This window comes from Aythya fuligula, chromosome 1 (genome assembly GCF_009819795.1).
Source record: "Aythya fuligula isolate bAytFul2 chromosome 1, bAytFul2.pri, whole genome shotgun sequence".
In the NCBI taxonomy this organism is placed as follows: domain Eukaryota; kingdom Metazoa; phylum Chordata; class Aves; order Anseriformes; family Anatidae; genus Aythya; species Aythya fuligula.
Genome location: NC_045559.1, coordinates 36,815,701 through 36,840,069, shown reverse-complemented (window position 1 = coordinate 36,840,069; position 24,369 = coordinate 36,815,701). Strand labels below are relative to the sequence as shown.

General features: G+C 39.4%; 1 protein-coding gene across 12 annotated transcripts in view; it reads left to right on the top strand.

The window, feature by feature from the left end:
• The window catches only part of GRIP1 (glutamate receptor interacting protein 1), a 316,928-nt gene that overhangs the window by 289,101 nt on the left and 3,458 nt on the right, over positions 1 to 24,369 (top strand). For 9 of the 12 annotated variants that reach the window (XM_032188746.1, XM_032188719.1, XM_032188776.1 and 6 more), the window contains 10 exons: positions 1,765 to 1,834; positions 2,079 to 2,224; positions 6,804 to 6,948; positions 8,004 to 8,143; positions 8,316 to 8,504; positions 11,976 to 12,132; positions 13,561 to 13,761; positions 15,661 to 15,772; positions 15,918 to 15,962; positions 18,433 to 18,666. In XM_032188746.1, the coding sequence (XP_032044637.1) occupies positions 1,765 to 1,834; positions 2,079 to 2,224; positions 6,804 to 6,948; positions 8,004 to 8,143; positions 8,316 to 8,504; positions 11,976 to 12,132; positions 13,561 to 13,761; positions 15,661 to 15,772; positions 15,918 to 15,962; positions 18,433 to 18,666 (1,439 nt within the window). The remainder of the gene's footprint in view (positions 1 to 1,764; positions 1,835 to 2,078; positions 2,225 to 6,803; positions 6,949 to 8,003; positions 8,144 to 8,315; positions 8,505 to 11,975; positions 12,133 to 13,560; positions 13,762 to 15,660; positions 15,773 to 15,917; positions 15,963 to 18,432; positions 18,667 to 24,369) is intronic. The other 3 variants (XM_032188761.1, XM_032188700.1, XM_032188769.1) reach the window with 3 other exon arrangements.

The window sequence follows — 24,369 nt, the reverse complement described above, 5'->3', positions numbered from 1 at the left end:
ATTAGGGCATGGGTATCTCAAATTGCTCACTGAAAATTGGCATGCTTTGACCAAAAAGTTCCTGTGTTTTCTTTCCTCATCTGTAAACTGAGGATCATAGTACTCAGTCTTTTTGCGGGGGATGGAGTCTGTTTGCCAGTGTTTGGGACCAGTCAGGCTGTGGTGATGTGCAGTACAAAAGTTCAGGAGGGAATCGATTTTCTCTCTTCATACTAACTTAAATAGTTTGTAGTATGTCATGAGTGTTGAACAACTAGAATAAAACATAGAGGAAAAAAGAAAGTGTGGTGTAGATGCCTATTAAGAGCTTGTTGGCATAGGAGTATTAATTTCACACTGAACTGCATTTGCTGCCTGCAAAAAGACTTTAATCCAGCAGGCAATTAATAGCACAGGGTAAATGACAAAAATGCTGCTGGTTCACACTTGTTCAGTTCGACAGTGTGGTAATTACATGCGCAATATCTTACTCCTTGCGTCCATGTGTACACTGTGGATTCATGTTTTGAGTTTCATCTCTGCCCTTTTTTGATTTTTCTCTTCTTTCTTTGGAATAATGAAGGACTGTTTGGTTTAGTACTGATAGTTTTTGTGAAAGCAGTTTAATAAAAACTGTATCAATACCCAAATTTTAAAGTGCGGGCACTGTAAATGCATATGAGTCACAGTTGTCTTCTCCCTCTGGGGTATTTAACTGCTTCCCATACAACCAAAAGTCAAGTAAAATAGCTAAACTAAACAGCATTGTGAATGGCTTGCACAACTCGCCAAGGGAAACTTGTCACAAACTTTTGCACAAGTTGTTAAAAAATTGCAATGACTGTCATTGTAGAGCAGAGCATCCTCTTTATCATGATGGACAAAGAGCAAATAGACAATTATATCAGATACCTCTAAGAGATGGGTTAGGTGGGCATGGAGAGGTCTGGTGAGGGGTTTACTGATTTGAACATTGCTGGAATTGCCATGGTTCTATCCCCAGCCCAAAGTGGGGAGAGGTCCACAATGCATAAAGCTGAGCAGCAGAGTTAGAGGGGGAAGGTTACTCGTCAGAAGGTCCATATGTTTACTTCAGAGGAATCTGTGAGTCACAGTGAAGCAAGCATGCATGTGATACAAGCTACATCAGTGCAAAGGTGATAACTGTATCAGCCCAGTGGTACGTCTGGCAGTCATCCACAGCATCTGATTTATCAGGAAGGAGATGGCTCCTTTCTCATCTAGTCAGCACCATCATCTTCATGCCTCTGCCGTAAGCACTGAATGAGACAGTAGTGGGTGTAACGAATGTGGTGTAGCCCACTCTAGAAATTTAGCCAGAACTGCTCTGTTGGTTGGGGATCTAATAAAACATGATTTATGACTGACAGAAATATTCTGGCAAAAGGTCAGCATCAGTAGTTGTGCTGAAAGGCTCTGCTAACAGAAGTCTTCCCTTGTGTGTTGTAGCTACACAGCATTTTAAGATGAATCACTGAGCTTTGCATGGTTGAGCCCTGGCCAGAGCCAAAATTCAGACATCTCAGGTTAAATTTATTTTGCACTGGTCACCTTTAATTCTGTCATTTTCTAATTTTTGAGAAATAGTATTTAGAGTCTTAGTAATATGATGCTACTGTTTGTATTCATGTATGTATAGTGTAGGGGAAAGAGACAAATATAATGTAGGAGATCAGTATTTCTTACACACTGCTTATGGGTAGAATCAGCCTATGTGCACATGCAGAAATTAAGACTGATGCTTGTGTCTATTCTTTATTACAGCTCCATCCAGTAGAAAACCGGGGGACCCTCTGGTTATTTCTGATATCAAGAAAGGAAGTGTTGCTCACAGGTAAGGCACTCAAGCTCCCAGCAAAAATCTGTTTCTGCTGTATGGCCAGCTACACTCAAGTTAATCAGAAGAAGCTTGTAAGAGACTTCTACTTTCATTTAGTGCACAGCAGTTATGTGCAAGATGTATAAATAAATAGCTGTTAAAGAAATCCATCTTGTTTCTGTATTAATGATTATACACTGTGAAATACTTTGCTTCAATGTTGCTCGCATTTCATGTAAGCTTGTTTGCTTGTTCACAGAACTGGGACACTGGAACTGGGTGACAAGTTGCTTGCAATAGATAACATTCGACTTGACAATTGCTCGATGGAAGATGCTGTTCAGATCCTTCAGCACTGTGAGGACCTTGTAAAGTTAAAGATCCGCAAAGATGAAGATAATTCTGGTATTAGCAATGTGCCTATTACAATTCTTGTGTATTTTCAGTGTTTTTTTTAGAACGTAGGTTTATTTTTTCACATATAACTTCTAGTGAAATGGTTTTGCTATACATTGATTTTTTGGTAATGCTAATCAAAAAGCATCAAAGTAGAAACAAAAAAAATAATCAATACATTTTTGAATTATCTCAGTGGTATGTCACCTTCAGGAGCTGTGCTGTAAAGGGAGGTCTTCAGTTTTCTGGAGACGCAATTTCCTTTCAGATGTAAACATACAAGGTTGATCTTTCTCTTATCAGCATATTGAAATTTTCTCTGGTTTTAAGATTGGAATCATGGATAGCAAAGCACTATGGATACATAATTCTACAGCAGAATGGGGCAGTGCATGCTTTATCCATAAACACAAAAGCTTGACTTCAGTAGGATTGTTCACGTGCTTAAAGGTAAGTAGTACTTCACTCGCTGTGCTGGATGGCTAATGCAGGAGCCATGTACAGTCAGCCCAATGGAGTTGCCATCATTTTGCACATTTGGATCTATTAATATTCCTGTATCTTCCCAATTATGGATTCCATAAAAGCAAAATTTCTACCTGGAGATAATGAAATGAGTTCTGCTACGCACTTTAGTGGCAAAGGATATCAGACAATTTTAACTACCATTACTGTTGGGATTTATATTATGGCATCCCATAAAGGCACATACTGTAGATTCATTTGTCTTAAGCTCTGTACAATCCCACAACAAAAAAGCACTATTATTTCAAATCAAGTGTAACTGTTGAAGTGATGTTTAGAATCACACTAGAATGCTCTTTAACGGCTTTTGAAAGCAAACAGTATTTTCTCAGTATGATCAGTACAAAGCAGAGGCGGATTAGTTTAGCACCATGTGCAAATTGGCTTTCAAAAGTCAATTTTGATCCATCAAAGAGAATGGCTGCTGCTTGGCAGAATATTGTGGTTAGGCCCCTGCAGGTGGTGAGGTGGTGTTTGCTAAACCTGATGCCTATATCTTGGAGAGAGGCTGGCCTCACTGGCTGTACATCCAGAGAGACACCTGCCTGACAGTTGCTTTGGAAAACTGAAAAAACGTATTACCTTATGAAGAACAAACTGCAAATACAGTTGGTGGAAGTTTAACAGGAGAAACGCCTGTAGAAGGAAGTTTAAGTTCTTCCTGCTTGTGAGGAGGTCCATCTTTTAAATGTTCATGGTATCTATGATCGCTCCTTTACTTTCTTCCCATCGTTTGGAAGACTGCATCCTATCAATAACCCTGTAGAGAAATTGCCCACAGCCTGTAGAAGAGAGGCATGAGTTAGAGCCATGTAGAAGTAATAATTTCTCACACACTTTCAAACACTTGTGGGTTTTTCCTGCCCCCACCTCTCCCGTGGCCTAAATATCTTTCCCAAACAGCTTCTATTTCCACTGAAGGTAGTATTTTCTGTCACCGTCACTGAAATGTGGATTTCAGTGTCCATCCATGTAAAATAACATCTTTGCTCTCTTAGCTACCACGGTGTGCTACACCTGGTACAGATTTTAGTCTGACTGAGATTCTTACTTTGTGGTTTTCTTTTACGTATTCAGGTTGGTTATTTTACAGTTGCATTATCTGCATCAAGATTCTTACACAACTACAGTGCTTTACGTAGATGTGATTGGTGTGGCTGAACATATTTGAATGGAGATGGACAGCTCAGAGACCTGCTTCAGAATTCTCAATACAAATGGTTCTTATAACAGTTGAGTAGTGTCAAAGTGTAATTTAAAACATCTATAGCAGATTTTCAGGTATTTTGAAAACTAAAATGAATCAGTGTCCCCTGAAATGCTACAGAAAAACTATTAAAAAAAAAAGTAGCAAAACAGTAACAAAAGTGTAGCAAAAAGTCTACCTCAATTAAAATAAGTTTTAATTCATTTCTACTAGTTAATTTATTTATGAAAGCCTATTTTTCTCACAAAGAGAGTAAATGTGCTTCTTAAACTAAACAGGAAAAAAAAAATAATAAACTCCCTAATAAAACAAAAGCCCGATGCTAATAGATGAGTAAGGGTGGAGCACTCAAAAACAATTTCTAAATCACAGAATGAGAATAAGATTTTCATATTTTTTGACCTCCCACAGCATTCATTTTTGAAGAGGGAAAAGCAGAGAGCAGGGTTTTCTTCTTGCCTAGGTTCTCATTCTCTCTTTATCTATCAAACCTTTTCTTCTAGTATTCATTTCAGTGTATTTGTAGCTTCTAGCTCCTATTCTGTCTTCAGTTTTTCCTTCTGCTCTCTCTCTACTTCTCCCTTCAGCAGATGATTTTATGTAGCTCAAGTCTGTGTCCCTCACAGTCAACCATGCACGTGAATTCAGCAGCAGGGTAACACATTATGTGCTCCCTCAAACCGTGCCCTTTTTTGCACTTTTTTTTATCAGTCCCATGTTACTCTAAAGAGCAAGAGACTAGTGGATGGAACAGAAGCACTGCAGCACAGAGACAATATAACAACATATCCTTAAATGTGATTTCAAAGAATTACCCACTCGCATCACTACGATAAAAGAAAGAAGGATAATCTCAAAAAAAGAGACCCTAAAAATTTATAATTTGATTGCATTTCCTTCTCAGATGGAAGTATGTTTTCAGAAGTTTGTTTTCAGCAATCTTTCTCTCCTTTTTTTTTTTCCTGCCAACTTCCAATTCTGAGGATTTTATCTCCTGGTTAGCCTAATGGCAGCTACCCTTCTTTTGAATATCAGAATTCTCTGCTTGCATGGCAAAACTGGTCTTCATTGGGTATTCAGGCCACATACAGGCTGTATTCTTGAATAGCTTGCATTTGTGTTGTCTGGAAAGAACAGAAGAAAGTAATGTAGCAATTTGACATTTGTTGCATTTTACCATTAATTTTCTTAACTAGGGCTATCCAGAAGAAAGACATAATGGGCCAGCCTCCTTTCCAGTCATTCACGAAGATCTATAAACTTCCAACTCTCTTGTGGCAGGACTGTTGCATAATTAATATCTTCGTATTCACTTACCACTGATAACAGAGAAACATTAGCATTGTGTCAACTCTTAGCAAATACTGCCTGTTGTATTTTCAATTAGCTTAGTGCAATACTTTTCACCCTTCTGCTGAAGTCTCACAACATGTCATTGCCACACCTGTGTAAACATTATCTTTAGGTCTTGGGGGATTTGTCATTGTCCCATGAATGCTGCAAGAGGCAAACAAGAGCTGCCACTCCTCTGCTGCACAGTGGCACTCATGTGCTGGCCCACCAGTGGCTCCCAGTAGGGTTGTGGGTGTTGGGTGCTTTTGGAAACACCATGTCCGATAAAGTGCTGGTGGTGTGAAATGTGCTGAGGGTCAAAACACTGTTGATAATGCCCCAGGTAAGAATACAAAGCCAACAGTAGCCATGAAAATCCCAGTATTCCTTGCTGAATAAATACTGCTAATTCTTCTCTCCTTTGAATATTGTGTGTACTGTTTCCTTTATGTCAATAGCAAGTGGGAAATGGGAGGGATAGAGGGTGGGAGGGAAGTAGACCTACATTTTCTTCAAACTGGGAAAAGACAAAATAACTTCAAAGACATTAGTGTCTCGCCAGCTCTGCTGACATACCACATTCAGTGTTAGAAGAAAGCAACTCTTTGAACCTTTGCTAGTGATGCAGGTTTCTTTTTTCCTCTTAATTTTTCCTACCTACAGGAAAAAAAAAAAAAAATGGGAACATCTGAATTTTCTGACTTGTCTGAGGTTAGCTTTGGTCACAGTTACAGAATGTGCATCCTAGACGTTTTCTACACTCACTGAGCCATTAAAAATGTCATTGCCCACAGATCTAGGAAAAGTTGCCTGCCAGGCCAAACACCCTGGCTGAATACCAATAGCATAAGATGGGCAAGGGAGCATTTGTGATGGTTCTTTGTTGAGATTAAAATTTCAAAATAACGTACGCTTTATGTAAATAATAAAAAAAAAAATCTAATGGAGTTATTGTTCAATTTAGTTGGTAATTCAGAAGCTGGTTTTGATTCAATTCTGAAAGCTTAAAATTTTGCTATTAAAAAATATGGGATATATTTCAGGTTCTCTTACTAAGACAGCTGCTTATCTTATGACTTTTGACCTTTCCACAATTTTTGAGGAAATTTCTTTTTAGAATTTTTAAATTCTCTTTGGTTTTAAATACCCTCCATTTGGTACAAGGAACAGAAGAGTCCTGGTAGCTATACAATAATAGTAACTTGTTTCTTCTCTAATAAAAAAGCCTGAAGTCACATTTTAATAAGAAAGAAGATATTAAGATTTTAAACAAAGTAAAATTCAGTCCTACTAGAATGAGGGCAATTGTTTTATTGACTTCAATGTAATCAGGTTCTGGCAATAAAAAACAAATTGCTCAATTTTTTTTTCTAAATAATCCAGCAGAATATGATTTAGAGGTGTATCTGAAATATAATCCTTTGAAAATGTTGTTTGATTACCAGTCACTAGACTGAACGTGTTATTTTTTTTCATTCCCTCTTTCATAAGAAACCAATTGCATCCCCTTGGCATTTATTACAGATGAACAGGAGAGCTCTGGAGCAATTATTTATACTGTTGAGCTCAAGCGCTATGGTGGGCCTCTTGGAATTACAATCTCTGGTACTGAAGAGCCCTTTGATCCTATAATTATTTCCAGCCTTACAAAAGGAGGATTAGCCGAAAGGTAAATTGGAAAGAAAATTATTTTTAAGCATTCTTTTTGTCAAGGTAAAGATTTATTTTGTTGACCTAAACATGCTAATTTTCATGGTTTAGCTGTTGTTGTTTTTTTGTTGTTGTTGTTGTTTTTTTTTAATTCCTCAGATCTGAGTTCATAATCTTTTTGCTGATATTTTGAGATGATTACAAAGTTTGTAAGTACAAGGAATATCCTAATAGATGTTCTTGCATATACTATACAAGTCAAAGAATGGATTGTGGTCCTTATTGTGAATATGATTGAAAAAAATTGTGTAGTCACAGGAACATTTTAGCAGCCTTTTAAAAGTGGTAGCCTTGTATAGTAAAATAGGTAAAGAAAGCTCTTCACATGTCTAACTTTGTCTGAAAATATTCTGCTCATAGTCCACACACACCACATCTGTATGTGCACTTACATACACCATAGCTACCATTACCTGAGGAGTAGAAATGCTCCTCTTGATAAGTGATGGATAGAGAATGATGCAAAGGCTAATGTTTTCTGTCACCTGTCATTTTTAAAAGGTAGAATCGTCATAACTAGTCCCTTTGTTGGTACTTACAAAACATGATAACTGTGCTCAGCCAGAACAAATTGTGCATTTACACAGAGAATTTATTTTCTTCTTATGCTACAATCCATCCTGAAAACCACACTGGTGAAATAGCTGGCTACTTGCTCCCACTGCCATTATCTGTTCTGTTGTGAGGCTTCTAGAAACATTACATTAATTTCAGGATTTATCGAGCTGTCTGAGAGTATTCTTAAACAGGTGGGCTGCCATGAATATCATCCATAGGTTATTAACTACTGCAGTAACACAGAAATCCATCTCTCCACGCCTCAGCTCTGCTATTGTCACTACAACAAAGGTGACTTGCTTTAAGCATTTCTAACAATAGGATTACTCCATAATGCAGCTATGAAAGCAGAATGTAAGAGAGACGAGACGTTCATGCCTCCAAATATGCAGACAAATTATCTTTGTTGCTTTTTGTGCTGCTCTTCTAATGTTTTACTCCTCTCTCTCACTGTAGAACTGGAGCAATTCACATAGGAGACAGGATCCTAGCAATAAATAGTAGCAGCCTGAAAGGAAAACCTTTGAGTGAAGCCATTCATTTATTACAGATGGCAGGAGAAACTGTGACTCTGAAAATCAAGAAGCAGACAGATGGTGAGTATGGCCGAAGTAGCACCAGTGGTCTGTAATGAGTGTGTTTTTACAGATTAACAAGCATTTAGGCCATCCGTGGAAAAATGTCATGTCATTAGTAAAAGCATACTCCTAGAACTGCACTAAAGCAATGACCACCTCCCACCCCCCCTTTTCTTATAATCCTATTCAGCTACCAGTCCCAAGAAATTTTCTGTCCCTGTGGGTCACATAAATGAACTGAGCGATGCTGAAGATGAAACCTCTGCCGCACAGAAATCTGGCAAACTCTCAGACATCTATTCTACTACAGTCCCAAGTGTTGACAGCGCAGTAGAGTCGTGGGATGGCTCTGGTATTGATACCAGCTTTGGAAGTCAAGGTACTCTCAAGAATGAAGTCAGCATTTGAAGTAGAAACTGTTGACTTCATGGTTGAATTTCCTTTGCTTTAAAGAGAATCTTATTTGTACCAAGTTTAAATCTTGTGCTTTGTAATGTGCTGGTGTCTCATTATGACCACACACCTTGCCAGGCAGCATGATTTCTTACACTTGGCTGGCCTCAGATTCATTCTTTTATGACAATGCAGTGTGTTACAAAGCATTTATCAATACGTTAACAGGCTTTTGTTAGCATTTCTGACATCTGAATGGCCAAGTCCATAGCTCATCTGCAACCAAATGAGTTTATCTTTCTAATATAGATCAATGCAAGGCACAGACCACTCTGAAGGTGTTCATGAATTTGGTGCCCATGTGCAGTAATTTTAATGGACAACAGATTTATTATAAACTGCTGAAGAGGGAACATTAGGTGTTACTTATGATTTGTAAATCTTTTTCTTCCTCATTCCTGCAGCATGTACACCTAACTTTCAGCCCTCAGAAGCAAACATTCTGTTTAAAGACATGGTTTTCATTAACACTAAGTTTTATGCTTCTGTTTGACTACTGTTTTGATCGGATTTCCAGGTAGTTCCATTTTAATTTGTAGAAGATTAGACAGATTTATTCAGGCAGTGAGGAACTCAGTCATCTTGTAATAATCTAGGTAACAAGTAAAATAACTTCCACACAGCATTTTTTGTTTAACAGACTTTAAAGTGATTATTTCCGTAGTAATAATGGTGTGCCCACTACCTTGCAGATATTTGAGCAGATAGATCCTTACCTCAATTAATTTTTTCTCACTTGCTCTGGTTTCATACATTCTTGCAACTCTTATTTGTCTGTTTTTCTGTGGCTTTCTAGGAGCATGGGTGGTAGCATGTTGTCCATGGCTGGTGGACAGCTGAGTTGTGTGAGCACTGCCCAGCAGATCGCCCATCCAGACTGAAGTTCTGTGCTGGTTATTTTCACTGCTATTCTTCAGTGTGCCTGCTCAGTGATAACACTGGTGCTTTTTTTTGTAAAGCAAAACGGTTCCTTTGAAACCTGCTGAGCTACATGAGATCAAGAAGCAGCTGATGTCACTGCTAATGGCCATTTTTTCTGGTTTTTAATTTTTAAATATTTCTTAGACTTACTGCATATATTTTGTCATCTTCTTTCCTTTCAACAGGATAGTCTCAATACATTTCATTAAAACTCCATTTTTCAGCATTTTACTTTTAACTTACTGTTACATAAACATTTTATTTAGTACTCAATGTAATGAGTTAAACTCCTCCTCTGTAATTTGTATTTCACTGGAGTTAGAGTTGGGATGAATTTGCCTCCTCTTCTGTTTTTAACAGTCTTAGTCAGCTTATCAAAATAAATAAATCAGGTTAGATTTTCTTCTGATTTTTCTAAGTCCTAGGGAGAAATATTTCTGAAAAAGTGCCAAAATGATGGCTCTCATTTTCTGACTGATCTAATGATTTCTGGAGCAAATTATTCAACTGTGTAAAAGACAGACCCAGAGTCCTCTGCTAAATCCTGATCATTCAGACTTCATGCCAAAAACTAAACCAATATCTCAAACCGTATTATTTTTTTCTGGCTCCCCTAAGAAAATCAGCCCAATCTGGGCTGGGTACAGAGCACTTCTCTGTTTAAACAGCCTGAGTGTAATCAGAGTTGCACCTTATCCCTTGGTGTGGTACTAATGTGACCCATATTTCTACTAAAGTTCATTCTGTCTTGACCTGTCAAGCCGAGTTTGGCTTCTTTCCAAACCTTTCTTGGCATAAGCACAGACTAAGCAAATTGAGGATTTTGGAGAATGTTTCTGGAGTACCAGATAATGCTTTATCCTATTCGTTACTAATTTAATGCTGGTGATCCATCCTTTCTCTCCTTGAATTAACACCCTGGTTTGTACCTTTGTCTGATGCATCTGCCTTGGTAATCTGGAGCCTTCCCCACACAACAGTCCAATTTTCACAACCAAAACCCTTCCTAGAATTCAGGAGTGTGATAATGTCTGCCAGTTAGCTGGAGAAAAGCACACAACTCTGTAGTTGCATGGGATTTGAGGGAGACGAGTCCAGAGTGATTTATGGAAGTGAATTGCCCTCTTTAGAGAGGTGACAGCAGTGGCATTTGTTACTCATCAACAAAACTGATTTCCTAATCCACTATGCACATCAGAAAAGACCAAAAGAGGAATATGTCAAGATGAGATATATATACAGCAGCTCTACCTTACTGGATTTTGCATAACAGATCAGCACAAAGTTGTGACGAGTAAATCTGCGTGTTTTTTCTGATACATCACTTACAAGCTAGAGTCTTGTCAGGTTTCTACTTGGAATCCAAATTACAGTTAAGTCGGTAAAGCTATTGAGCTAATACCAATGTTGCTTTTTTGATATAAGCACACAGGAAAAAAAAAAAATAGTGCAGATGTCAAAGCCACCTGATGCCACTTGCACGGTCTTGAAACATTTGGAAACAGGTGATAGAGAAATCTCTGTGTGCAAGATGAGCTTTCCACGGGTGTCTGTTTGTCCTAGGCATGTGTGGCCCTTGTGAGACTTCAGAGCCCTAGTGAAATGGAGTAGCTCAGCTAGGAACAAGCCCCCCTGCCCAAACACACATGGTACAGAGATTTCATGTGTTGGCCTTTACATAAGGCAGCACAACCATGCAGAGCAGAGCTGGGCTGTGACAGCAGTCCTGAACCTGTATTAATGAGTCCTTGACTCTATGGTGCCGAGACAGTCACCCTCCTTCCTCTTGTGGCATTTAATCCAGGTAAAGGTCACTCGGAAGCCTCTGCACCATGCCAACTTACGCATCTAGATAACCATGATGCATATTAGCAGGGGGCATAATTGACACTAGTATGTCACTAAGTTTTAATTACTTGCTTACATTAGAAAAGTACTAAGAGGCAGAAAAATCTGTCTTGTCTTGTCATCTGAAAATGGTTCAGGTTTGTTTGTTTCTTTTAATGCATCCTTGCAAACATTTTAATAGGTCTGAAGCATTTTTTTCCTTAATAAATTAGGTTTATTTTGGGATATTTTACACGTGACCATGTCAACACATGGCTAATATTCATAACTACTTATTCACTAATATGAATAATTTCATGCATGAAGTCAAACTGGAAATTGATAAACTTGTGAAAAAGTCCAGCACAAATCAGAAACAGCTGACACACGAAGAGTAGGAAACCTGTGTTGGATATGTTTAAGATTTTACTTTTGACTGGCTTTCACAGAAGCAGCTCTAGAGCACCAATAATTTGGGGCATAATTTAGGTCATTTATTCTTCTAAATACCTGAATATGAGAGGAGAAGTGAGGTAAGAGGAAGCAATTATAAGTCCACATTCAATGTCCAGAAAACCTAGCTTCAAAGATGTACTTTTTTGTCATTAAAACATATACAGTAGCATAAGTATATAATTCTCCTTTTTAGGACCCAGCTATCAGGCATCAGGATACAACTTCAATGCCTATGAATGGAGGAGTCCTAAACAGAGGGGCAGCTTATCCCCTCCAAGCAGACCACGAAACCACCCATTCCATGACCCAGTACTGAGTGATGAGGAATGGGACCGACCTACAGCAAGCAGGTAAGTTCTTGTACAAGTTTCTGTTTTGTTATTGGCGGCTGTAGCAGTGCCTCAAAAAGGGACACGTTGTCTAGAATGAAATTATGTTTTTCTAACTCAGCTGTAGCAGTTCTTCCTTTAAATATAAGATATGGTATACTTTATGGAACTTATCAGAGTAGATGAATGACATTTGTCAAAGATTATGATGCTAAAACCAAGGCATATATTTATTCTGAGTTACTTAAAAAATAAAAAAATAAAGTAGGGCATTCCCTTGGGTAAGCTTCAAAAATTAATTGCTCTGTTTTCCACTTCACAAAAATAACCCTGTAAGAGGAAGTGGACAAAGACAACTAGCATGTTAATCTTGTCTTCCATGAAAATTCTTCATTTTGGTTTTGGCAAAGAAGCAGGTATTACAGCCTTCTTCCAGAAATGCTTTAGAGCTCTGCAGTGGTTCAGTGGGAGAACAAAGTGACCGTAGTAGAAATATCTTGTCCAAAGCTATGCATGGGCATGCATATTTTCTGCCTTGCATTCCTCTTCTGAGAAGTAAATCCCCTCTTCAGTGAATTCCTCTGCAGGCAGAAGACTTTTCTGAGGGAAAAAGACTTGGTTGATATTGCTCAGAGGCAGCAAAAGATGCAAAAAAAAAAAAATAGGAATCTCTTATTCTTTGTTCTAACGATGATCCAGCAGTAGAACCACTACAGAGACCTGGGTGATAATTCCTGCCCAATAAGTGCTTCCTCAGAGAAAGGCAGACAGACAGCACAGAAAGATTTCAGTGCTCTTTATACCTGTTGTCAAGACTTACAGACATGCACATCTTTAGTTAGAAATACAGTTTCTTGTCATAGCAGCATGATAAGCCTGAAGTCTCAGTCTGTGACAAATTCAAGCTTAGTACTACAGAAAACCGTTCTTATATAACGCTACAGGATAAGGGTCCTTTAAGATTGTGAATCAAGGCAGGACTCACATGGCAATGCAGCTTTTCAGGAGCTGAATGCTAAATCCTCTGATAGAGCAGATTGCCCAGTGGCATTTTGTCTGGAGACAAGTCTGTCAAGATGATAGCTGAGATCTGGGCAAGTGTAAATACTCACCCTTTACCCAGCTCCTTTGGTCCCTACTGGCCAGAAGCATATCAGAAGTTTTCATAGGCTGTTAGTGGACAACATTTAATAAAGGAAGTGAATGTCGTTTTCTTCATACTTCCCATTCTTAACAAGTTACTGTCTTTAATTTGAGAACAGTAATTTTATCCACAGCACTTGATGGTGCTCCTATACCAAGTAGGGGAGAATTTGGGAAGGGTACATCTATTTTTCCTGCCTGTTAGAGGGGTCTCCAGAAAAACACCTCTTCTCTGCCCCTAGCTAAACATTCTGTCTTGTTCTCTAACACTAAAAAGTAATTTTTTCTTACCTTTATTTTGTGTAGCACAGCTTCCAAGAATATGTGGCAACAGAAGGAGACTGAGACGTTGGGAGACAATCAAGAAAACCATTTAAAGCAAACTTCTGTAGAAAGGTCAGGGGGAGAGAGCATCAGGAGCGTGAAGAAAGAGGGCAAGCTGTGGAAAGGTGCCTCTGGTGGGCAAAGGAAAGGTGGGGGACAGCTGGAAGAGTGGAATACTCCCAGGTAGGAAAACAAAGAGTGCACAGGAGTGAAATCCAACTGGACTGGGGCAGAGGGAAGGGAGAGATGGAAGAAAGTAAAAACAGTTAAAAGGAGAAAAAGGAGAAAAAATGGGTGAAAGCAGAAGGCACATCACTAACATGCCACTGAGTGACAATGACATTGCAGTTGGCATGTGAGTGAAACCAGAGCAGAAACTGCTCTGTAGCCTTGTTTCTACCTACCACTGACAGGTAGGACAAGTCAGTTACAGTTCCTGCTCCAGGGAAAATGTTTTGCTTTTTAAAACATTACCTACAGGAGTGAGTGTGCCAGATCCTAGAATACTCTATCACCTCCTGATGGAGGAAAAAAAAAAGTGGGGAGTGGCAGGGGAACACTCGGTCTCTTGCATGTCAATAAGAACCAAATCACAGGCACCTGTGGTTTCATATCTGTCCCACTACCTCTCCTTCAGCACTTTTGTGTATCTAAATTCCTGATGGCTCTTTGAATGAGCATCCATTTGAGAACCAAATATATTTGTTACAGCTCAAACAATATTTCACATGACATAAAATCAATCTCTCGGGTTTTGTTTCAGGGAAAACAAATTAGATGAGAAATGATTTGGAATCTCTTTTTTTTTTTTTTGATGCAGCAGCTCAGCTACAATTCAGTTTATTAATGTGGCTATAATGGAGATGAAAAAGTTGAGCATTTCACACAAGAGACAAGACTCAGGGAAAAATCAAAAGAGGAGGTGAGGGGACCCAAAAGAGGAATTGTTCCAGCCAAAAGGAGGTCCAGACTTACAGGCATCATCATTTCAGGTTTCACTGGAGTCAGAAGGAATGGAGATCCTGTTCTAGAAAGCCCAGCCTTTGCCGTCACAGGCATACAATCCTGTTCATTAACTCAAGCTCCATTCTATGTTACAATATTAGTATCCAATACAAAGAAGGTATTGGATTGGATTAATTTGTCGATGTTCGATGTTAGCAGTTAAAAAAAACTACTTAGGCTGATTGAAAGAGCTAATTTCAGAAGTTAAGGATCTTTCCAAAACCGTGTTTTAAATATTTTCTTATCTTGCCTGGGAGGAATTGCATCTGTGCTCTGAGTAGGTATTCTCACCATTTCTGTCTCTATTGCAATATCTCAGCAGTGACACTGATGCTAGCTGGAGAATCATTGCAATAAGAGATCCAGACGGCTGGCCATTGCCTGCCTGACTGATCGTAGCTGTAAGAAAGCATCTCTGAGGCAGAGTATCATGTGGGAAGCATTCAAGCTGTTGTTGGTTGTGCTGGGCAATTCCTCTATTTAAAAGCTATTATGTTAACAGTGCTACATTGGTGCTGTTCTCAGTAATACACAGTTTGTCAAGCAAGGCCTCAGATGCTTCCATGACAGTGTTTGCTCTGTTTATGTTAAGCATCTCTAGCTGCAGTCCATGGGCAGCTGCTCCAAAGTAACAGCTTGCTGCCACCAAAAGGGCAATTTTTGTTCTTTCCGTCCCTCATCCTTCCCCTGTGCCTGTCACATCAGTTGGTACGTAAAATGACTGGAGCAGTTTCTGTTGTGGCAGTCAGGTGGGGTAAACTGATAATGATAAATGCTGCTTAGACTGAATCAGGTGAAAACACCACCCCCCCTCTTTTGCAAGATGCTGTTTGTCAAACTGGGGCTCTTTTCATGTTCCCTGAGAGAAGTCTGTGAGGTTGAAAGCGACTGCCAGGCTGTGAGAAGACTTGTGTCCAGGCTCTGCATGTCCAGCAACCTCCCCACTCTCCTGCCTACCTACCGTAACCTTCTGTCATTCAAGTTGCAATCTGTGGCAAGGCACATGTGTAAAATATATTTTCAAGAGGAAAAAAATAAAAATAAAACACCTTTTTTAACCTCTCATTGTAAATCTAGCTTCGCAGGTACCCATGATAACACCGAGGCTGACCAGGAGGAAAACTTCTGGTCTCAGGCTCTGGAGGATTTAGAGACCTGTGGCCAGTCAGGAATTCTGAGGGAACTAGAGGTAGAACAATCTTAACCTTTCTTTCCGATTATAGAGAAATATAATGGTTTTGGTTTGGTTTACATTCATTTTATTTTCTCCTTTTTTTCTTTTAATTTGCACTAATCACACCAATTCATTTAAAAGCTTTAACCCCTCTCCACAGGACAAGGCTGACAGGCGTCTGTCTTTGAGAAACATGACTCTCTTGGTACCTACCCTTTACGTTTATATTTTTTGCTTGTGCAGCTGCCTCCCCCGCCCCTAACCAGAGCTATTTTTCTTTTGTACAATGCAACTGAAATTCTATAAAACATGTTCACCCCAGAGCTTTTGACTTGTAGCTTCTGCTGTGCATACCACTGGGGCTGTCTGCACAGGCAGCAAATGGCGCAGAACTTCCTAAGTGCGCACATCTTTCCTGCAGCAATGCATCCCCTTCTCTGATGGCCGCTTTACGCAGCTTTTCTAAGCATGTTTTAGGTTGTCTTTTAAACTGAAACTTAATTTGATTAAGATGAACATAAAAGAAAATCGTCTTCTCAAAACGTTCTTCTCAAAACATTTGGCTATAATCTTACCATGCTGAAAAAAAAAATCCTGCTAATGTGAGAAGTGTTTGTTATACAGTAAATTCTTCATGATGCAACAAATTTCACCCTGAAATTTATTGCAAATCTAACCGTACTTCATGTTAGATTGTATGTGGAGTGGGGTTGGGGAAGAGGCAGAGTAAGTTTGAGTCTTTATTTTTGTAATCACCTTTTCTCTAAGTTCTCTTATCGGAACAATTAAGATTATACTGCCACTTAAAGCCGTGGGATGAAAGGTCCTAAAATATTTTCTTTTATGTTCTTTTAAATTCCTGGAGCTGCGAAACTGGCAGAATCTCATTTTCATTTTTATGTTACATGAAGTCCTGTAGCAGCCAGGAGGAATGTGAATGGCATAACTGGGTGAAAGTCTTTCAGTTCAGATTAATTTATTTCCTTCAGATTTATGGCTTCTGTATTGCATGTGTGGGTAGCAAAATGTGATTCTCATGTATTTGTTATTGCAAACCAGAGAAAAGCAGGAGAAAATGTTATATGGGTTTAATTCTGTAGTTAGATATGGTTTGGTACCACAGGCTTCTCATGCAGTTTTCAATATTCAGAGCACAATAAAAGGATATGGAAGTAGGCAATTCAGAAGTGGAAATGGATCATTCAGGATGACCAGAATTCAGTTACTTCAAGAGGCTGAGTCTTCCTCAGCCTTTTACAAAAGTGAAATTCTGAACTGCAGGTGCTGTATCATTTAGAGCATCATCTTCTTGCACAACCCACAGATCTGAAAAGAAAGCGAGACCAATTCAGTGTGACAGGATGCTGAGAATGGCGATGCCTCTGTTTTATGAAGTACCATCGCGTAGTCAAGGACTCCTTCTCATTTTTCATTTCAAGGTCTTCAGCCAAAGAGCAAAGAAAACTGTTGTTTGCCAAGTCCTCCAGCTGCTTTTGCTCCATCAGGGTGTAATATCCGTCATTTCAGAGCACAGGAGAGACTATTAAAGCTAGAATAGATTACCTTGTAGTGAAAGTAGTGCTGGAGCTGGGAAAAAGACGGGTGACAGACGTGGTCATCAGAGTCAGAAGCAAACGTTTCTTTGCCTGTTTTTCTCCTATTTTTCCCCACTTCATTTTCACTTCTCATTTTCAAGCAGGCTGCCTGCATCCTGTCCCAGTCAGAGTTCAGCTTATGGCCGTTTAATTTCCCATTTCACTTGTCCATCAGTGCCAGGGAGAACAAACAGGAAATTCAGTGTACCCCATGCTGTCAGCAGCAACAGGCTGCACGGCTGTATGGTGGCAGTGCCAAAGCACTTCCACCTCCCGTTCCCTCAAGCAGAAATTCTTTCACAACAGAGGAGCCTCCTTGCTGTGCACGAGTACTTTTCCTGTCAGTCCGTTCCACCCAGTGGATGAGATGACTCCTGTTGTCTTCGTTCAAGATTTCACGCTCTGCATCTTTTTTCATGTAACATAAAAGGATAGCTTTTACTGAGACAGGGGGTTGTATCTCTGAGGTAATAGTGCTAGCTGAGGTAGTTACTCTTGCAATGTGCATTTTTGCATAATGCACATTATGCAAAAGGTCTTTCAGAGCAGGGAGCTTACCTGTGCTCAGTTTCCCCCGTTCAGGCACTGTCCCTGCCAGTGCTGAGTCTAGTGCTGCCTTCACACTCTGCTGACTTTTTTTTCCACCTTGTACACCCACTCTGTCTTGTAAACATCCTCCTATAGATCCAATTCCAACAAATGTAATTACGCCACAACTTACGTGTCATTTTATTTACATGTCAAATGTTTTAAATAAACAGTTATACTATGCACTCTTCAGTCCTGCCTGCCAGGAGACTAGCTTAGCAGCATAGCCATTCCAGTGCTCAGTATTTTAGTTGGAAATGCCATCTGAAAACTTTTGCCTGTAGGGTTTTGTTACTGTTGTTGTGTTTTGTTGTGGTTCTGTATTTTATAGTGACTTGCAAGCAGATTGAACATCTGTCTTCTTGCCTTTTGCTGTGCCCTGAGTGATTGTGTTTTAACAAAAAATAGAGAAGTTTTTCTTACTTCTATGAATTAACCGCTTACTTAACCCACATTCTGTGTTAAAAATTAACCTGTTCATTAATGCTCTAGGCCACAATTATGTCAGGAAGTACAATGAGTTTGAATCATGAAAACCCACAACCTCGTAGCCAGCTGGGAAGACAAGCCAGCTTCCAGGAAAGAAGCACTGTAAGGCCACATTACAGTCAAACTACTCGTAGCAACACATTGCCATCAGATGTGGGGAGAAAGTCCATGGTTATGAGAAAATTTAAGCAAGAAATGAAAGAAATCATGTCACCAACTCCTGTGGAGTTACACAAGGTCTGTAATTTTTCTTCTGACAGTTTCGAAATAATATATTCAGCATAGGGAATCTAATTATGTATGGCAATACAGTAAGCACTTTTTATAATGGCTCCACAGATGTAATTCTGGGGCCATGCATATTAGTTCGTACAAAAACATTAATGATATATCCTTATGGGGAAAACAAACAAATAAGATGCATCCTTGTCTACTATTTACTTTTGCAACAAATCCTCAAAAGGGACTGCTCTTTTGCAAGGAGGATCCACTGGTAATTTGAATTGACAATACCAATAATTCATCTCTGCAAAATGTGTTCATTAAAAAAAAAAAAAACAAAGTTTAATCTCTAGAAAATACTTTTCTTTAGAAAATTACTCAGGGGGGTTTGGGGCTCCCATTGGTCCTTCTTCAAATTAACACTCATTTTGAATCAAGTACATGATACTCGATGTATACAATATAGAATGTACTTCAAATTAGCTATTGTTTCACGTCTCTTTATAATTCCTTTGCTATAAAAAGGATTTTAAAATTTCAGCCTATGCAACTTTTCACTGGTCAAGACTGTTGAAGTCACACAGAGATATTAAGGTGGCTCTACACCCCAAGGAAGTAATGGATAAATTATCTTTAAATATGCACAGTAAATGCCATGCTGGTTGAAATCTCAAGCCCAGTAATGCCATAACAGCAACCAGATCCCAAAACTGGGGGGAATGTTACAATGCTCTTCTCCTTGATGGGAATGAGCATCCCATCTCCTGCACCATCTTCTTCTTGAAGGTCTGAGTTTTTCCTAGAGAGGAGACAGAAGCATGGAGAAAGTTCTTTTAAAGGTCACGTGACATCACTCTCAAGAGGGTTGGTTTGCTTTTTAGTCCCTGCAGGTTTCATAGAACCATGGAATGGTTTGGGTTGGAAGGGGCCTTAAAGCCCACCCAGCTCCAACCCCCCTGCCATGGGCAGGGACACCTCCCACCAGACCAGGTTGCCCAAAGCCCCATCCAGCCTGGCCTTGAGCACCTCCAGGGATGGGGCACCCACAGCCTCTGAGTTTAGTTTACAGTTGATTCAGTTTAGCTTAGTAAGGTAGTGTCTCAGTGAGTATGTGCTAAACGAATGTTTATAGAAGATATTGGAGAGTGGATCTTGCATTGGGACAATGAATAAATTGTCAACGTAAGTAGTCAATAGGGTGTGTTGTGATAGTTTTAAGCTATTTGTATTTCCAGCTTGATATGAAGTGATTAATGGGGTTGGTTACTGTGCTCAGTTTTCTGGAGTGGAAAGTAAATGTGATATAAAAGATGAAACTACACCAGCAGGCATTAAATGGTGCACTCACATTCAGCAAAGATATTTCTGTGGATTATAAAACCAGCCTTTCATGATTGATGAAACAAATCTTTTGCTGGAGAGGAAGTCAGCTCGCTACTAATGAGTTAGTGCTGTATTAGAGCTGCTAGCTCTTAAGTACTGGTCAGTAAAAAATACCCTGTGCTAGATTTATTTATTTATTTATTTACTATTTTCTGTTGTTGTTGTAAAGATTGCTGTGATCTTCCATTTGAGTAATTTTTGTGTTTTGTTGAGACAATGTACCTGCTTTTCCATGGTCTGCTGAAGTGATGTTGAGTTTGCTTACACTGTTTGTTCTGTCATTAAGTCATTTCCTTTCTAAAAGTCAAACCTGCACTATAGTTTCCAATCTTTAATCCAGTCATTTAAGAAAAATAGAAACCTGTGACTGGACCTTATGGGCCAGTTCACTAAAGTATGTTTATACCCCTATGATGACACAGGCAGGTTAACCCAGGCATCATGGGCTGGTTTTATATTTATGCTTATCTTAGTAAGTTCTTCCTGGTTAGTTTTCTTACTGGTTCTTGTGTAGCAATGTGCTTTTTACTTTCTCTTCCCTCCTTAATTTTTGACATAGACATCCAGTTTAACATGAATAACCTGTTCAGTTTCTATTTCTTAAGGAAAATTTGTCCAGTCAGTTTTCCAAAACAGCTGCAGTGCCTCAAGAATGAATGGGAATTCAATGTCAGAGAAATTCCTCAATTTAAGTATTTTTTGTAACAAGTTTTGCTGGCTAATGTGCTCTGCCCTCTTGCAGGCAAATGTCTCAATCATTTGGGCCACTGACAGGGCAAATGAACTAATAACTGCTTTGGAAAACTGTGATGGTATAAGCAGTCCTTGAAATACAAGCTAAGATAGAGCTTGCCTAAGACTTACTTCAGTGAGACATTCAAGCATGTCCACAACTGTACACTGCTGAGTTTTCGTAGTGCCTTCAGCAGGACAGTGCAGGTGCTTATTTACTACCTCAGTGCAATGATTTTGCTCATGTGTTGAGTCAGGACCTACGTGCCCTACAGATCAGAATTCATACCTTAGTTTGATTACAGTGGGATGGGCCGACCAAGGAATATGTTCCACTGTTTTTCATAACCTGATTGGCAGAGAGCTACAATATTTCACTGTGCTGAAAAAAAAAAGCCACACATAAAAACCGAAATGCATAAATTGCTGGTCTAGCTGTATATGGTAAGCGAGAATAAGACTGGATAAAACTCCTCAGGCTATAAACACAGATGAGTAAGTTATGTTACCAGCTTGTCCTTCTCAGATGCGTACTTGTCATAAGGGTAACACAGCCCTGAGAATTATTTTACTTAATGCTGCAAACCTTGCAGCAAGTTAACCTGAATTCATCACCACTATTCCTTAACTTCACTGCATTGTATTCATCAAACAATTATTTTAACTACTTTTGTCCTGGGGAAGCTAGGATTGAGACGTGTCGTACAGATCTCTTAAAACATTTATTCTAGATGGTTTAATCAGCAGCATTTAATTTAGCTGAACACCATATCGCTACCCAAATTGAATTAATGCCTTTATTTGATTTTATCTACTTAGGTAAGCATATAGATTAATGTTTTTCTTAAAATCGTAACAGACCATTTTTAAAAGTTGCATAGACCAAGCATTCCTCTGAGAGCAAAAATATGCTCAAGACATAAGATAATTTTTCAACATTATTGCTGCAAGTAGGCATTAACCTAACATTACCATTGGTTAAAATTTCTCAATATCTAATCTATGCAAGACATATAAATTTAAATTAAACATTTTTCCTCTAGAATTGAGAGGGAGGAGAGGCACAGAAACTAGCTCAAAACCTGTAAGCCTCTGCTTAAAATTTGTAACTATTTAATTGCTTATGAAATATGAATTAAATTTCCATTTCAGCTTTCCTTTCCCCTTAGGCTCCTAATGCAAATTTAAAAGTCTAACAAATCATCTACAATTGAGATTTTGCTATTGAGGTCAAAACTTCCAAACAGTGTTGATCAAAGTGCATATAATACATAGGAAGATCTAGGTGTTCCATGAATTGCCTACAACCTCATCCCCTCCAGATTGGCTGCATTAGTGGCAAATGAAGAAAGAAACCTGTGTGGTTAAGGCTTTGCCCATATTCATTATTAAATAAAAATCAGAGTATTTCAGGTAGCAGTGTTTTTTTTTTCTCTGAGATTCTCTTTTAGAAATATATGCTGCCGTAAAAAGAAGTAGCCCTAATGCTCATGTGGAATGGCACTTCTGTAGACCTGCAGAGCAGAACTTGTGCATATTTTGTTTGCTGTTAGACCACATACTAAGAATAGGAAAAAAGGCAACACTGTCCTAGAGCATTTAACTAGGACCACCGCCTGTAGTGCCTGCAGAATTGTTGTCCGCTCTGTCGTGGCTTTGGCAAGGTCTTGACTGTAACAGAGTGCCCAGTTTGGGGTCTGAAAGATAAAGAGGGATGTTGTCCTACCAAGCAGAGCCCAGAGAAAAACACTCCTTGTTTCACATAACTGCAGAGGAGAGAATAAAGTGATTTCCTCGTTCTTTGTGGCTAGCAGCAGGCTTAAGTCTCAGCAAGGGTGATTTAGTTTAGACAGAGGGAAAATAGCTGAAGCACTGGAAGGGATTACTTTAATAGACTGTGGGGTTTCCATCAGTGGAGATTTTAAGAAGCAGGACAGATAAATGTCTTTCAGAAATGGGTTAGATGCAGTTGATCCTGCCTTACAGCAAGAGTAGAGCCTAAATGACTTCAGAGAGCCCTGTTTCGTATGGTTTAGTACTTCCTCTGAGGTTGGATCCACCTCCACTTAACTCCAGGGCCTGAAGGAAGAGGGAGGAGAAAAGAAAAGGAACGAGTGGGAAGTTCCTTTTAAAAAATGGTGCCATCTGTGCCAGAAGAACATGGTATTTTAAGTCTTGTCTCCTCTTAGGCCTTGTATCCTGGTTTTATGTTTAGTTTTCAAGGCTTCTTTACGAAGCAGTTAACAGGAAGCATTCCTACCCTTCATGACAGTGTGGAAAATAAGTTATTTATAAGAGGATTTCTGTCTTGGTACAGTGCTAATTATTTTTACCTCATGCCAGGAAAAGCACACAAATCTGTCAATTAACAAAATAAATCTCCCTCCTTCTTTATTTTTTGTTTTCTGGAGGGGGGAGTGTGTGAGCAATTGTTTTTAGTCTTGTGATACTGTTCGTCTTGTGGCACATCCACAGCAGCTTCAAACATACTTCAGACCAAACAATGTTAGATGGGCTGTGGTATCACAAACAAATGCCTCTGTGGATAACAAATTTTTAGAGGTTTCCCAGAGTCCTGCTGACACCAGCTGTCGATACAAATTAAAATCCTTCTCAGATGAAATATATTGAATTTGCAGATGGATTTGTCAGTAGGTGAAATGCCCTTTGACTCTTAAAATGCACGCTGAGATGGATAATGAAAGCTTCACTGACAAGTTAGGTCAGGGGAAAATGGGAGCAAAGACAGCTTAAGCTCAGCGGTCACTGGGAGGTTTGAAATGGAGGTCACAGACTGAAAAAGAGAACCCGTCACTGGAAAAGAGAAGGCCTCCAGCTTAATTAACAGGACTTTAGGCATGGCTTTCTACTTCACTGTACTGTACAAAGGGAGGAAAGCGAGGGAAGAGGAAGAACAGGTGTGAAAGTCAGGGATGAATACCGTGTGTGGATATTTGTGCTTACTGCAGCATGAGGCAGAGATGTTTTCACAGCAGCCCAGTGATGCTCCATCCACTTGTACAGACAAAATGGTGCTGTCGCTACAGCAGCTGGTCTGCCCTCCTGATGTGAGAGAGAAGCAAGGGAAAAAAAACACCCCTAAAGGAATAAAAAACTAAGTATACTTACAAAGAAGTTTCTGAATTCCGTTCTATCAAAAAACTAAAATAACAAAACTGCCTGCAAAGCACTAATTCTCCGAATGCTTGGAAAACCTCCTCCTAACAGCTTTAACTTCTATGTCCTACTGTTGAATGGCCGTCTCTTACCTCTGTAACTAACACACCTGCACTAACACAATTGGTTTTGTGCAGAATTCCCCTCCTGTGGGTCCTTCTGTAGGAGCCGTGTTTGTGCTTTCTTAGAAGTCTGCATTGTAACTCTTATACTGAGCACTGCTGAGACTGGGCCTTGCAGGGCTGGCCATCACCTGGCCAAAACAAAGAAAGCTGGCTGGGGATCAAGGTGCCAGTGGTATTTGTGCCCTGTGGCAGCTCCCGAAGCCATGACACAGGTCATGGTTTGGTTTAGGCCAGGTCTTTATTACCGCACATCAGCCTTCACCATCGAAATCCCCAAATGCCAAGTCTTGTTAGCAGCACT